General features: G+C 37.9%; 1 protein-coding gene across 1 annotated transcript; it reads left to right on the top strand.

The window, feature by feature from the left end:
- Positions 1–7,455: 7,455 nt before the first annotated feature.
- Positions 7,456–10,405, top strand: LOC148218298 (synaptonemal complex protein 1-like). The gene is made up of 5 exons (XM_088157870.1): positions 7,456–7,536; positions 8,397–8,459; positions 9,166–9,228; positions 10,054–10,170; positions 10,397–10,405. Exons 1-5 carry the CDS (start codon positions 7,483–7,485, stop codon positions 10,403–10,405), a joined length of 306 nt encoding a protein of 101 aa, XP_088013996.1. The 5' UTR covers positions 7,456–7,482.
- Positions 10,406–16,701: the final 6,296 nt, after the last annotated feature.

The raw sequence follows: 16,701 nt of genomic DNA, 5'->3' as shown, positions 1-16,701 counted from the left end.
ACCAAGAAAACCTGCGCCCCTGTCGGCTGTAGAGCCATCCTTTCTAATGCCTCTTCTATCGTCCAATTGGCCCCCAAAGTTGATAATACCCTTTTTGTTGCCTCATTGCTATTCTGCAACGCACATTGTTTTAGCATCGCCCCTCTCATATACTCTGGGACTCCTGCCTTTTCAATAGCAGCAGCAGCCTTATCTACAAAGTCCCCAAAGGATTCATTTCTTCCTTGTTTTATCCCCATATACATGGGTATGCCTGAGCTATCCTTGACCTGATCGATGGCACTTCTTACTAGACGCATGGCTTCCCTAACCTTATCAGGTCCTGAAATCATTTGAGCCTCTGTCCTGCGGTATTGACCTAATCCCATTAGTTCGTCTATGGTAATTCTAGCTAACGGATCTTTCGCACTTCTCTGTACTGCAACTGACTCCTGAACAAGAGCTTGCCAATGTGCATTAAACAGCAACTGCTGATGTTGCGTGAAAATCAGTTTCACTATACTTCTCATATCATTTGGCAACAGCAGGTATGTATCAAACAAGAAATCTAGCATTTGCTTAGCTGGCTCACTCCGGAAACCAAACTGACTCACTGTCTGTCTCAGCTGGGCTAGCAGCTTCCAGTCGGGAGGCGAATACGCTCCCACTTGGACGGCTTGTCCCTGTTGATTTATTCCCTGTGTATACGTGACGGGAAAAGCCCAGGCTTTCGCTGCGTCAACAGCGCCCTCGTCTCCAGTCTCCAAGCTGTGTCTGGCTAGCATACTCCACGCCTCCCCCCGCCGTCTTGCCATCTCCTCCCACAGGTCGCTTTCCGCCCTAGGGACCGGAGCTGGCTCCACGGCGGGCTTAGGGGTGCTAGGCTCAGACCGGCAAGGGGATTTTTCGCCGCCGGTCTGGGGCCCTTCGCCCTCGGAAGGCGGGGTTACTCCGCCTTCTGCAATTGTCTCCGCCGCCGCGGCGGAATCCTCCTCAAGCTCTTCTAAGGGGGGTGCCGAGGGCCAAGCGCAGCTGGCCATGTCCGTCATTCCTGCCGCCTCCCCAGAGATAGGTATTTCTACTCTGGTCGTGCTGGGTGCTCGGGGCTCATTATCGCCATACTGAGCATTTCTTTTATATGCCTCTACTGCCTCCCGAGCCGCCCTTCTCTCCGCCTGCTGCTTCAGTAGCGCGTTATGAACTACCCGCCAGATCTTCCCCAGTTTTTTTGCTGTTTTATCATCCTCTAAGACCGCCTCCCACAGTGCATCCCCTAACTTACGCCACTCATTTAAATCATGCACGGTGTGAGGGTTAGAGAATAAACCTTTAGCATAACCCCAGGCTAACAACCCCGGTATGTCCTTCCTGGGATTAATCTCTTTTAACCCTAGCTTATCTATATGTAGTATATAGTATATATATATGTATATATGTAGTATATGTATATGTACTATAAATAAATCATATGCTGCTTGCCTGTCCATTTTTCGTCGTCAGCGCTGTTGCAACTCTCCGGCTTCGGCAGCACGTATGGCCCAGGACCACCTTTGTAGCTCCTGGGGGTGTCTTCCCTACGTCGTTTGACACCGACCCGGTTGCAGCAGGCCCCAACTCTACTTCACCGACCGTGGCGCGTTCTCCCCCGTTTTCTTTTCAGCGACGGAGGGACGTTGGGGTTCACCATTTGTCGGAGAAGGGAGACGCGGACACCATATGGTCATCAGCAAAGTCTCGTTTATTGATACGCAGAGTGGCGATTAAATACAGTGCTTAATTAGCTCATGCATAGTGCAAAATCTGAGCTCATCATTGGTCTAGATGTGCTGCTTAGCTAAGCACTTCGGCATTCATGTTTTTCTCAATTCTGCGTGCCTTCCTTATCTCAAGGACACTGTATTCCTGAGACTGAGGCCTGCTTTGCTAGCCTCACCAAGTTGATCTGACTATGGCCTTTTTCTTCCAGCCATTCCTGCACCAGGCTCTCTACATTCTGTGTGCTGTGTTTAAATGTAATTGTTTTAGAAGCATAGGAAACAGGGTTGTGATAGTTGTTCTGTTGCTGGTTGGCAGCAGAATTTTGGGGCTTATCTTTGAAACAGAAGCTGCTTATGTGGGATGAGAACTGGCAGGGTAATTTTTAGGGTGAGTCAAGCAGTGAGAAGTTTTGAAAATTGCAAGGGGAAAACACATTGCTTCAGTTTTACAAATTTACAGTCAGGCAGGTGCCACTGAGGACATTTACTTTTCAGACCTTGATTTTCAATATTTTTAAGCCATCTATATTCAAAGTTTTTATAGTATATGATGTCAGTACCATTGGCCTTTGTTAAATTCTATAAATGTATGTATTTTCGAATTTCTAACAGCATTTTTTTAGTAAATATCCTATTTTTAAAAATATAAACATACATCTTTTTTGCTTAGTACATGGAGAAGAAATGTTAAAGGAATCCCAGGTCAGTCAAGAACATTTGAGGGCAAAGCTGGGAGAGGCTGACATTTCATTGCAAAAGGCAGAGGTACACCTTGCTTACAGTTTTACAGTTTAAATAAACTAGATGAGTATTTGCATAAATAATTATGGATACTTTAGATATGAAACAACTGTAGCTGTTTGTTGCAAAACATGGTTAGAAATTAGATCATGTTTTGAAGGCTACTCAGAAGAACTTAGAAGCTGAATTCCAAACTACAGTGAAAACATTAATTGAGGTCACCAGAGAAAAGGAAGCACAGGAGGAAGAATGTAAAAAAGTGAAGGCTTTGCTTGCAGCTGTGACAAAGGAGTTTGAGATTTCTACTGCCAATTTGAAAAGCTTGCTGCAAAAGGAGCAAAATAGGTAAATTCAAGAGTTTCCATTCAGAGTCATCTTACAGTTTGCAGTCTATGACAAAATCAAGAACAACTGGAAATGAAGCTGAAATTTGGAGGTTTTTTGATACAGTGGTCTAAATGCAGGGAATTTAATGTAATATTTTTATATTTGTGCTGGTTGATACTGGTCTATAAAAAGTAAAATTTTTCCCCCTCCAACTTCCATAATTCTGTCTTCAAGAAATACAAATTTCTGTAAGTATATATTTGTTGACTTGAATGTCTGCTGTTCTGAAGTTGTAAAAGTGAAATTTGGTAGGTGTTGCAGCTGATATATTGTCTGCCTGTTGAAAGGTAAATGTTCTTCAAGTGCTTGTGGTAAGACACTGTCCTGTTGTCCTTCAAGTTTCAAATGCAGTGCTTTGTACTGTACATTTGGAGGTTTTAAATTATCATTTTCTTAGATCAAAGAAATACGAAGACGAATCAAAGCTGGTTACCTTGGAGCTCCAAAAGAAGTCTGCTGATCTGGGTAAGGCTTATAGAAAGGCAGAAAATGAGCTAGGCAGTAATAAAAATGTTTTCTGCTGCTTTCTGGAAATGGACTGTCTGTAGTACTTGGAGGAATGATGTTACCTGTACCTGTCAGGAATGCCTGCATTTATTTGGACTCACCTGACTCCCCTTTCTTTGGTGGTCACTGGTCCTTGCACAGCCAAAGGGCAGTGCTGTGCAGAGCTCCAATGGCAAAGCCATCCATGCATGAATTCTCATGGAAGCAGTTTTGGTTTCCAGCTAAGACCAGTAGCACTGCAGGTGCCAGGAGTAGCAGACAGGATTTCTGTAGCTTGTAGCAGAGATAAAACTCTCCCATTAAGGTTTCTGCAGACCCTCCCCATGCTGGATGTGGCAGGGCTTATCTTTAAATCCTGCTTTGATATCGTGTGGTTTCTGGGGATGTGCTCCTCAGCCCCCAGAGCAAGAGTTCTGCCTTCAGCACTGTTTCCTGCTGTGCAGCACATGGGGCTGGATCTCATCTGACAGATGAGAAATAGAATTGGATGTCCCTGTATACATTGAGGGCATCTGAAGAGAAATGTTCCAAAGTGAACTGCTAATGCTTGTCTAGAGCAAGGCAGGATGAGACCTGTGAGAATTCCACACCAAACACGACCTTGGCGTGGAGTACTTGCAAAAAATACCAGTATTGTGAATATGCACATAGAAAACATGTGGAAGTTAGTAATAACTGGTTTTCTTTTTCAGCATATCCATGTGATCTTAACTTTCAGCAGTTCAGATTTTTTTTTTTATTTCTGGAACAATGCAGATGCATGAATACTTGGAGAATACTCTGGTCTTACAGTTCATGGTTTATTTGAAGCCATAATTGTGGAAAACATAATAGGCTCTGAATTTTATTTAAGATAAATAATTAGTTTCTGTTCAGATATAGATTTGCTCATGTCTTTCTTAATCATTTTTCAAAGTCTACATTTAGATTGAGTCATAAATGAGCTTTACAGTTTCTGAACTTAATCCAGTAAGTTTTGAGAACTGGCTATTGCAAAAGGGTAAGTGTGTTATACTGCCTGCTAAGTATGAAAAATTATTTCTGTTCCATTAATTTTGCATTACATGTGCTGTAGAAGAGATGACTAAGTTAAAATGTGACAAAGAAGTGCAATTTGAAGAGCTGTCAGAAACTCTGGTAAATGTTCATTTTATTAATCTCATGGCATTTGCTTTTCATATGAAATTCCTCTTGCTTTGTAAGTGCCTTAAATGCCATAAATAAATACAGTCTAGTCTACCTTAACATTTCTACTAAACTTTCTCATCCACAATTTCAGTGTTTTCTTTGAACATCTTGTTTATTACCACTGTTTTTCTTGTCTCCTGTGTTTTGGGTTTTCTTGTCAGGTTTTTGGTTATTTCCTTCTTCATTCATGCCCATTCAAATGCCTTTATATCTCTCTGGATAGAAAGTTTTCCCATTTTTTTCTTACTTACAGGAAGGTAATTAGCTCTGGCCTCTGTGCACCCTGCTGTACTGTGGCACAGGCCCATTTTCTGTCACAGATGTCTAAGCTATATGAATTACACTATTAACAGAGGTTTATTTTCATGATGATTTTATATTTGCAAGTCTAACAAGAAACCATATCAACTAAAGTTAAGGTAGTGTGAAATCAGGTGTGCATTTTACTACCTCTGCTTTTTGTACAATCTGTGCATTGAGTGTTCTGAACTGAGTTTCACTAATTTTCTAAAATGGGCAAATTGGAGGATTCTTGCTGAAGAAGGATCTTGAGGGTACTGTAAAAAAATTGCAGAGAGAGAAGAATTTGGAGAGAGAAATCAGAGAGGTGTGAAATAGGGCAATAATAAAACATGTTTTTATAAATAGTCAAGTTACACATCCTAACTTGAACACAAGTACATGGAAGTAGCACACAGAGCAGTGTCCCACCCTGAGCTGCTCTGCTCACAGCAGTGACAGCAGGAGATCTCTGTCCTCCTGTGCACAGGGGCCTGGCTGCTGCCCCTTGCACTCCTCCAGTGCCTGTACTGAGGATGGAGGCACAGCCCTGTTGATTGCCTTTCTGCTCTATCCTATAGAACTGGAATTCTCTGATGTTTCTTTAGTCTTTTTTATTTCGATGAATGCAAAAGCTTGTAAAGTCTGAAGCAAGTATCTTTATTTAAAATGATATCCAAGGACTCTAATTTAATAGTTTTGCAGACTGGGTAATGAAACTCACAGCAGGGGCCAGGTACAGCACTGGTGTCAGAGCTCTCATCTCACACCACTTCATATCCCAGCAGAGATATGTAAAGGTACAGTCTGGATAACCCATGGTGTGGATGTTGTTTGGTTCTTCTGAAAGCCTTGTGCTGTTAGCTCGTGTCTGACAACCACCATGAGTTGTAGTTTACACATGTGTGCTCAAAACTCTTCTTTTTCCTTCTGCAGAAAGAAATGCATGGTTTGAAAGCACAGCTGACTAGTACAGCTGAAAAGGAGCAAGATCATTTAAACCAGCTTTTGGCTCTGAAAATAGATCTTCAACAAGAGATGTATGACCATTTTGAAATATAGTATTTAATTCTTTTTTGTGTTATATAGAAGTTACTTTAAGGTACTTTAAAAACAGTGAAATGAGCGGTGATTGTTTTCTAATGGAAGTTTTGAATCACACAATACAACATAAATTAGATACTTACAGTTGTAAATTACATTTTCTCTATTTGTATTATTCTATGGAATATGTAGTTCTTCCATATCTCCGACTTTGTTAACAAGAAGAGAAAATTTCTGAATTCATTGTTAATCCTGCTTTGAACTACATAATCTTCACGGACCATTATATTTATATAAAAGTTGACTCTGATTTTCTTTTCTTCTTCTGTCTCCTTTTTATATCACTGTGACTGCTGCAAATCCTCTATTGGTAGATAAAGGCCTGGACTTTTTTCAGCATGGAGTAACACTTGATAATGGGTATATTTAACTTCAAAGGAGATTTCAAAATGCATGTTCTTATTCCTCTTGGCCATTTGTTTTAAATTAGGTTAAAGAATGAACAACTAACAGTGTGTCTCAATAAGCTTTCACTAGAGAAAGATCAAATAGCACAGGAGAGAAATGATGTGGCTGCAGAACTCAAGAAACTGCAAGAAAAACAAGAGGCAAGTTGTAAAATCCCAGATTTTTTAAAGGACAGTGCTCAGTTTTACAAATCAGATGATGAACTGCAACATGACATGGTTCTGTAGAATACCTAAACTGATTTTTGTGCTTGAATTGGGAAAGAAGTGTATTTACACTTGTGAATAAGGCAGGTCAGTGTGCTTTGGATGTCTTTGAATTTTTTAAGAAGTCGCTTTGAATTTTATTTCTTTGCTGACATTGGTCTTTATTTAGGATAGTGAGAAAAAGGAAGAAAATACAAAGCAGTTAGTTGTAAACCTAGAAGAGGCAAATGGCCAGCTAAGGCAAGTAAAAACAAATATTAATATCTGATATTGTTAAAGGAAGTAGATTCAGATAGATAGTTGTGTTCCTGTGTTGCTTTCTGGGATTTTTTTGATTAATATTTTTCTAGATAATACAGCTAAACAGAAACTAGTCAGTTCTGCTGTTGGCAAGTACAAATTCTATCAGATTAGAAATACCTGTTGCTACAGGAACAATGTTTGCCATCATTTTGTTTTACATAGAAAGAGCTGTCCTGTTGTGCATTAGACATGTTAGGTGTGAAGGAAATGAAAATGGAAGTTCAAGGTTATGGATGAAATGTGACAAGGCAAAACTGGCTGAGTGTTACTCTGCAGAAATCTCTGTACCATCAGTTCAATAGACAGGCAGCCTCCCATGTTTCAGAGCTGCATTACAATAGTCCAGGTTAGGATGTCTTTTCCTTAGGTTAGCTGGAACATCTTCTCCTACTTAAAGTAAAAAGTATGGACAGTTCACATCTTGACTTACTAGGCATGTTGCTTCATTTTAAGAACATTTTCATTGAGCAGCTTATGAAATTCCCATCAACATCAGCAGCTCTTTGTAGAAAATAAAACAGGAGTTTATTAGTACTGAAAGGAAGTTGAAGGTAAGAAGTAAATATTTACTAATGCTTGTTAATTTTGCCCTTAGAAATGAATTGGAGTCTCTGAAGGAGAAAATGGCAAAGACAGGTGAAGAGATTCAAAGTAAACTGGATGAAAAAGAAGAAAACGTACGTATGGAAATATGTTACATAGCCTGCAGGACAGAATTGAAATGTAAAATGTTTGTTGGGATTTTTTCTGCAAAGCTCTGCCTGGGGGATGTGGTCTCTGCCAGGGGCTTTCTCCTGTCACAGCTGCTGCCAGCTGTGACATTGTGTGTCCACATGCTGAGCCCTGGTATTTTGAAAGACAAGCACAGTCACAGGGATGTTTATTCCTTGCTGGGAAATTGAATATTAAAGATTTGTTTGATTTCAGGCAAACAGGGAACCTGTTTTTCTTTTTTTTTTTTTTTTTTCATATATCCACTGGGTGATGGATGGGCTCTAGATTAGTTTTTATATGTAATGTGAGTTCTAGCTTAAATAGATTCAAATATTTTTACTTTCTGGAGTTTCAAAGCAACCTGGGGTTTTTAGCATTAAAACAGATTTCACAATTTCATTGTAAAAGTCAAAGATTTACAATTCTAATTTCAGATTGAGAGTATTGAAAATGAAATTTCAAGAAAGGAAAAGCAGTTGAAGAGTCTAGAAAATAATTGGGAAAATTCATTTTTTCATAGATTGTAGGGAACTTCATACAAAGTATTTTTGAAATTGTGAAGATACTGGAGGTTTTTCCCTTCTTCTTTCTTAACTCTATAACCACTAAGGAACTGGTTCACTGCTATTAATTAAATTAATTAACATCTTGTAATACTTTATGGCTCAAACTCCAGTCATTCTAAGACATCAGCTTGTGTTTCAGTCCCATCAGAATAAACCAGACTGGTGCAAGTGCATGTTTGAGAATGTGGACAGAAATTGCTAACACAGGGCATAATGTTTAGGGCTTAACTAATTAATGTTTGAAATATCTCTTCCAGGTTAATAATTTAAAGAAACAGATGGAAAATAAAGCCAAATGCTTTGAAGAGTTGCAGCAGGAGGTGTGTAGAGATTTTGAGAGTCACAAATACATCAACACATGGTATTTTGGGGTGACTTTTCAGCATTTTTCATCTACTGTGATATCTTTTGATACACCTATGTAATTTAAAAATGTTCCTTTCTTATCCTAACTGATCAAATTAAGGAGTCGTCTTTGGAATCACTTGATCTGTTAAGTTAGCCTTAATTTGAAAAAAGCAATTACAAAAATAATATCTTTAACAAACTTACACTTTTTTCATTTACTATATAGTATTATTTATGTACTTGTAAAAAGGACCCATCACAGTTACCACTTGTAGAAAAGAATTCTGCACTAGCACAAATTGTAGAAACTTCACTGTAAAATATATATAACTTGTATTTTTGGTCATGACGTCTTCACACCTTCTGTCAGCAGCATCTTAGTTTTAATTCCCATTCTGCCCCTCATTTGTTATTCCCTGTTGTTGCTCAGGGGGAGCCTTTCTTAAGGTCGTGAAGAAACAGGATTTTCACAGTAGTTATCTGAGCATTCTTTTGTTTGGAGAATTGTTCTGGAACCTGAACTGCACAAGAGAGAGTTATGGAATGAATTCCATTCAATAACAGGAACTTGATGAAAGCTGGAATTTTGAAGATTCTGACATTCTCGAAACAGTTAAACCATTACATAATTCTGTTAACTTATTAAAGTACAGTGCTTGTTTTGTTTTATTTCAACAGAATCAGGTGCTGAAAAAGAAAATTACTGCAGAAAGCAAGAAAACCAGTATTCATGAAGGGAAGGTAGGTTTAAATAACATCACACAGAAGATGAAGTGAGTGTTTTTAAGTCCCTGTGTAACTAATGACAATATTTGTTAAATACATTGTGAGCTGGTTTATGGATTTAGGATACAGATTGTGCAGGAATGAGCTCATAGTTTTTAGAAGATGCTTCCATTTTTAATCATTGGGCACTGACTATTGAACATTTAAAAGAGATAGACTTCACATCACATTTAATTATGTTTCCAATCAGTCCCTTTCTTTTTTTTCATTTATTGGTAGTGGACTGAACAGTAACCCCATTGTGACAGAAAAGCATTTAAAAGACTTACATACATTACTCACTTCAGGCTGTTCTTTAAATGTGTTCTGCACTGTAAATCCCTCTGATGGGAACATTGTGTCCAGCTTTGGGTACTGCATTTAGAGAAAGAAGTGGACTTTTGGGAGGATATTCATATGAGAAACTTAAAAGGAAAAACTGTAATCCAAATGCACAGCTGGGAGGAAAATGTCCCATAAAACCTGCGAAAATCTTACATAGAATTACAAGAGAGAGAATAAAATCTCCATCTGTATTTGTTTTTTTCCAAGGAATTCACAGCATTTAGGGTAGTCTTTCCCATTGTGCTGTTGCCATTGTTTCTTTGAGTATTTTCGAACTCACTTCAGGACAAAGTTCAGTTCTTCATAAAAAAAAAGCTGAACTTTTAAATAGGAAACACTTTAATCATATACCTGAGAAGTAACAGTGTGCTTCTGCTCAAAAATAAAGGGCAAAACACCAAAATTAACATATTAATTCCTAAACAAATAACAGCAGCAATTCTGCATTCTCAAAAGGTGAATAAATTGCAGTTAGAGATGGAAAATATGAACAAGCAACATAAGGAAGCAGTTGACATCTATCAAAAAGAGATAGAAACAAGAAAAATGAATGAAAAGAAACTTAATGAACAGGTGAGAGGTGTTAATTTTTACTGCAATTAATTTTTTTTATTTAAAATATTTTTATGAAGCTTTATTGGCCAGAGCCCTTGCTCTTCCATTTCAGTCTTATCAACAGAAATGGTTGTTGTGTATGCCTGTGAGCAAAGCTTTAGTACATCAGGTGCTTAAGTTGAAGTATCTGAGTATGTCTTTGAAAATAAGAACCCAGTTAAAAATTCTTTCTTTCTTGATATAGTTCAAATAAATTCTACCCTTGGTATAAAGTCAGCATAGCTAAATGAGATTATAACTTCTCCCATATTAGTATTTTTTTGCCCACACATGTTTTTATGGTAATGCTAAGAAATGTTAGGGCAGAGTGCTTGAAATGGCCTTTGGGTTCAAAGTGAACTTGTACCTTTAATCTTGCCCATTTTAACAATCTCCATAAAAGATGTCAGATTTGAAAAGGATCTCAAAAGCAAATGAAGTCCAAGACTACATTGCACCCACAGGGGGAAGAAGAAATTAAAGTAATATTTTTAAAATATATATTGCTATGTTTATGAATGAAATGCAATTTACTGCTCCCAGGTAGAAAAGCTGAGGTTGCTTTATGAGGAAGCAGCAGTGATACAGAGAGAAACTGATATCCACTGTCAGCACAAGATAACTGAAATGGTGGCACTTATGGAAAAGCACAAGGTAAGAGATTTTACTGATTGCTGGCATTTGTAATGTGTTAATAACCCTTCAAACCCACAAAGAGGCCTGAGTCTGGGAAAAGGAAGCTGAACACATGCTTGACTTTTCATCACCTAAAATCAAATTCATTTGAAGATTTTGGAAATATGCCTATGGGCAGATAAATTTCATTTCTCTAAACTTCTAGGATTTAATTTTTTGTTTTAAAGTTAGGCTTCCTTTAATACCCTCTGAATGCAGTATTTTTCAGTATCAGTTTGGCCTCCTTCTCTGGGGAAATTACTTAGTGCCTGTCAGCAGTTTATCTTGACACATTTTAGTTTACCTTTCTATTACTCTCTTTTGCAGTATCTTTAGCAGATCCCATTAATAAAAATAGCATGGCTGGCTCTTAGGTGCTGAACAATATTGCATAGAAATAAAGCACTCTCTGCCAGTCCACAAAATAATACTGCATTGAGCATTTGATTTCTGCAGTTTCTGCAGAAGCATCAGTGTTTGTTTATGGTGCTTTCTGAATCTTCTGAGGAGCCTGTTTGAAAAAATGATGTTTTAAGACTGGATAGATCTATAATTGTAACATTTCCATGTTACAAATCACATGTTTTGAGTTTGTTGTTGGTTTGGTTTTTTTAACACAGAACGAATATGATAAAATGGTTGAAGAAAAAGATGCAGAATTAAGAGTATATAAAATTAATCAGCAAAAGCAGTTATCTTCAGAAAGAGCACTGGTAAGGAGTACTTTCCAATGTTAAATAATTCAGTGGAGGGGCTGATGTTCTTGTGTAGTGGTTTGATACTGGCTAAGCTTCAGGCACACACAAAAAAACCATTCACTCATTTTCCTCCTCTGTAGTTGAGTAGAGGAGGGGAAAGAAAAATTGAAGGGTTCATGAATTGAGATAAGGATTAGGAGAAAAACACTTTAGGGGTAAAACAAGTTCGAACTTCAACAATATCAAGAAAATGTATTATAAATAGATTTGAAAGTGGGTAATGAGAATTAAAATAAACCTTTAGAACACCTTTTATCCCAGTCCCTCCCTGTTGCCCACCAACAGCACAGGGAGACAAAACGTGATCTCTAGTCAGTTTGTCACTTGTAAAAATCAATTGTAAAGTTCTTATAGGGTTTTGCAGCTCTGAAAGGTTGATCTCAGTTTTCCAGGGATGACACACCAAGAAACTGGGTGTGCAGGGACATTTATACAGGGGAGGTTCTCGGGGAGGGCACAAATTCTTTACCAATAGGGGAAGGCTGGGGAGGAGCACAAGGTGAGGTTTACAATACATAACCCAAGGAAACACGGGGAGGGAACAATTGAAACAGATCAATGGGGCTTCAAAGAGCAGGGAATTGACAGGGAAGTTTCCAAACTAAAGGGTAGGTAAAAAGTGGGATTGACAACTTAATGGGAGGAGGAACAGGGAACATTCTGGATCAAGGGGCAGGTTTAGGGCAAGATGGACAACTAGGTGGGAAGGTACAGTTTAACAATGCAGGGGGGAATGGAACAAATTATTGAGAAGAGAACACACCACAACATCTCCCTCAAACCACAGGGGATAAGAACACACTGCAACATCTCCCTGAAACCATGAGGGATGAGAACACACTGCAACATCTCCCTCAAACCATGAGGGATGAGAACACACTGCAACATCTCCCTCAAACCATGGGGGATGAGAACACTGCAGCGCCGTTACTGCCGCACATTTCCACCCCTCAGAAGAAGAAGAAGAAGTGCACACAGTTTTTTTCTTTCTTAAATCTGTCATCACAGAGGCATTACCAACTTTTTCAATCGGGCCAGCAATGTGTCCATCACCAGCACCTTCAGAAATTGGCTCTGCTGGACACAGAAGAAGCTTTCTCTCTCAGAAGCCACTTCTGTGGCTTCCTCCTGTGAAAAACGAGGTTCCCTTTCCTGGTAAAATTTAAAAGGTTGAAGAAAAAACAATGAGACAAAAAATAAAGCAAAAGTTTATAAAGGCTTGGTGCTTGACATTCAGCCAAGACCACCCACTAACTCAGACAACACTTCTTTAAATGCATCAACATGTTGTATATTCATAGATCTTCAAGCATTATTCAAAATCATCCCCCCCCCCAACCTGTAAATCAATTTTTTTCTTCTTCCCTGGGGTTCTGGTGTCCAATAATCCAAGAATGTGAACAATTTCCTGATTATCTTTTTTACTATTCTCTCATTTTTATCGTTCTCATACATGAACAGAACCTTTTTACATCATCATTTTATACTCCAAGAAAAATATATGTATTTATCACACTACTATTTCTAAGTTTTGTTAATAGCAGAACTAAAAGAAACTATATTCATACAGCAGAGTTTTCCAACATTATACATACAGCATTCATTTTAATATTTGTGAAAAGCCAATAATAGAATATGTTCTTATAACACTCCACCCCCACTGAGAGCCAAGCTGTGTTAAACCCACACACCTTGAGTGTAATAGAATTATAAATGTCATGTTTTACTTCTTCCTTTTGAATATTTGGGGAGGGGTTAACTATCTGCTTTAGTGGGACTGAACAGTAAAAATCAGCCCACTAATTTATTTCCTTTTATTGTCTTACAGATCTTATTCTGGGCACTAAAATCTCCAAATGCTTCTAAAAATAAATGGGAGTAGCAGTGTGTTTGTGTCTACTCTTCCAGCCAGTGTGTCATGTTCTGACTTCACAGTTTGAAAAGGAAATTTTTGTTTTAAATAGTTCGATTCTGCCCTCTCACCCCATTCTCCCAAGTGTTTTAAGGTCTTATCTTGAACACTTATGATCAACTACCTGTTTCCTATAGTACTTCAGTCTTTAATTTTAAACAAGGTAAAGCAAAGCTTCAAGTATAGGGTTGAAAAACAAATAGAATTATCTTTTGTATCTAATGAATATCCCTATTAAGTATTTTGGACTGTTTTCTTTTTTCTGGATTGGGCATAGTTAACCCTAGCCTTTTTTTAATTGTTTTTAGGAAAATGAGCTGTCATGTTTGAAACGTGAACTGTCATCCCTTAAGGAACAACTGAAAGCAGAAATTGAAGAAAAGGTGGAGTTTTTCACTAACTGAGCAGTGTGGGTGAGGTGTGGCCTGGGCTTGTGCTCTAGAAGTTGTGTAAGGAATGAAACTGAATAGAAAAACAGTGTCTGGTCATATATTTGTGTGAAGTTTGTAACAGTCTGTGATTATAAACTGTGTTCTGTAATTACACCAAGAAGATTCTTAACAACTGAATTCAAATAAATATTTCCTTCCTATCACATAACTCTGTTTTAGGAGAATCTTGTAAAAGAGCACTCTGGAAATATGATTCCTGAAAGTGAAAAGAAACACAAGGTAACTTTAACTTTTTAATTGGTTTTAGAGTTTGGAAGTATTTATATGTGTAGAATCAATTGAAGTGCCATGATAAATTATTTGTGTTCATCAAAACACATTTTGTGTTCTTACTTCTCTGTATTTCTTACTTCTCTGTAGATACTTAATTTTTTTCCTGAGATAAGCAGGGATTTTAAAGGGTGATACCATTCCATGGAGATATTAGACAGCAGTTTATGGAAGGGCTCCCAGTGTGTCATTTTTCTTTCTCAGTTGTTGCTTTATATCTCTAGAATTGTTTTACTTAGTCTTCAAAAGTGTCCATTTATAAAAGCACTTTTTTCTCTATGGAAGGGAAAAAAGTTTATATAGCTGCAAAAATTATTGAAGTATCAAAGTATTCCTGAATACTGAATGCTGCAGAACTTGCCCTTCTTCCCTGTCGGGAGTTTGCTTGTGGTTTTCATTTTGGAACAACAGAATCCACCATCGTTTTGGTGTTACCTTTCTAAAAAAGGACTGCACTGGACTATTGCAATGTTTCTCAGTTTAACTTCTAGTGAAAGGGCTGTTTCAAGTAACACCAATCTTGATATTGCTGTCAATCTTTCTCTGAAAGCCTCTTCCTGCAGTTTTGTTAGTTTCCATTTTCTGAGATGTTTGATACAGTCCACGTGTAGTGGCTGCAATTGAGAATAACCAGAATTTCTGCAGATAAACATAAAGAACAATGTGCCATGAAACTCAACTCTTCCACAGCTTCCTGTTCATTCTCCTAGTTTGGCAACCAAAAAAAGGATATTTCTACCCCACCCCACTTTGTTTGGGCCTTTTCTTCGTGTTTGGATGGAAAGAAAATAATTCCACCACGTCTCTCAGGTGTCTTCTTGGACACTCAGACTGTAAAGTGGGTCATGAGATTGGGTTTAGACTCTATATTTACCCCATAAAATAAAATTTAAAACTACAAACATTTTCTTTCCCAGACATATATTATAAAGACTCCTCCAACAGATAAACTGCAAAGTGGAAGAAGCACAAACCTGCCCTCGGAGCAGAGCACAAGGAAAAAGCAAAAAGTGCTTGTCCAGCTGGATTGTCAGTCAGACAGCTCTGAGCACACTGACCTCCTGGTAAGAGCCAGAGAGCAAATCCTGTGCTGAACAGTTCTTTGTGCTCACTGCTGTGTCTGAGAGTGAAGATAAAGGGTTGGGACTTCTACATTCAAGCCAGTATTTATGTGTATATTTTTACTTAATTGGCTCTTTCTGGAATTGTGGTTATATGTACATAATTTGCATTCTTTTTATTCAACTGTTATGCCTCATAACAACATCTTACCTTTTTTTTTTTTAATAGTTTAATATCCTGAGGGGGAAAGAAAAAGTATTTTTTAATATAGTGTGACTAAACAACTTTTTAATTTATTAGAGCATAGTCTCAGAAGAAGAAATGTTTAAACAATTGTACAAAGATTATCCACAAGCTTCACAATTACATTCGACAGCACCAAAAAAGGTATGTTATCCTTTCATAAGATTAAACCAAACAGTTAATGAGATTGTTTACAGAAACTGATGGATGGCTTTATTTCCCTTCCTAGACACCAGCTCCATGCCATGGGAAATCTCCAGGCTCTGCACTGAAACTCCAAACCATGAGGAGAATGCGCCAGGCGGGGTGGGCGGCGGTTTCCAAAATGGACAGGAAAAGAAAAATTCAAGAAGCTGTAAAGCTCTTTGCTTAAAATGCAGAAAGGCCCAGTGCCCTGGCATTGCTCCCTGGTGCCTCCACAGCGTTGTTATTCTCTGAGTTAGTACTTTGTTGCATTTTTCTGTCGTGCTCAGTGTGTTTAATATTATTTTCATTTCCTTTACACATATAAACTTCATAGATCTATAACTGCATCCCCCTGCAGAGCATTTTCCACCTTTCCTCCCTTGTGCTTCAAAATGTTGGGACACAAATTAGCCAATTTAAAATTTTGAAAAAAATAGAACTACATAGAAAGTTGTTTCAAAGCTGCTTCTGTCATTAGAAATTCTGGTTTTAAAGAACTTCTGTTCTTTTAAATTTACTGTTTCTCTGAATAGATAGCACAGTGAAAGAAATGTAGGTGTTAAATGTATGCACTTTTGCCTGAAGTCTTCTGGTTTTTTCCATTTCACTGGCTGTTAGACCTGTCTTTTTAGACTGTTTTGTTTTCACTATGTTAAAACGGCTTTGAAATTTCTAAAATGGAAGTTTCAATAGAGTTACTCGCATTAAAAGATATTTCATCTTCATAAAGAGTAAAATATGCATGTTATAAGATATGAAAGCAATGTTAAGATGCCATTAAATTGTTTTTCTGAAATATAAAGTGTGGGACTAAATGTTGTTGCTTTAAATATTTGAACACAGACAGAAATCACCAGCTAGCCTTCCTAGGGACCAGCAGCTTCTGCCACAGAAGTGTAAGGATAGATTAGAACATCTATTTCTGTATTAATCCTGATTAATCTTGGTTTCA

Source organism: Sturnus vulgaris, unplaced genomic scaffold (genome assembly GCF_052056855.1).
Source record: "Sturnus vulgaris isolate bStuVul1 unplaced genomic scaffold, bStuVul1.hap1 Scaffold_192, whole genome shotgun sequence".
NCBI classification, from domain to species: Eukaryota; Metazoa; Chordata; class Aves; order Passeriformes; family Sturnidae; genus Sturnus; species Sturnus vulgaris.
The sequence above is the reverse complement of the archived record's forward strand: the minus strand, read 5'-3'. Positions and strand labels throughout refer to the sequence as shown.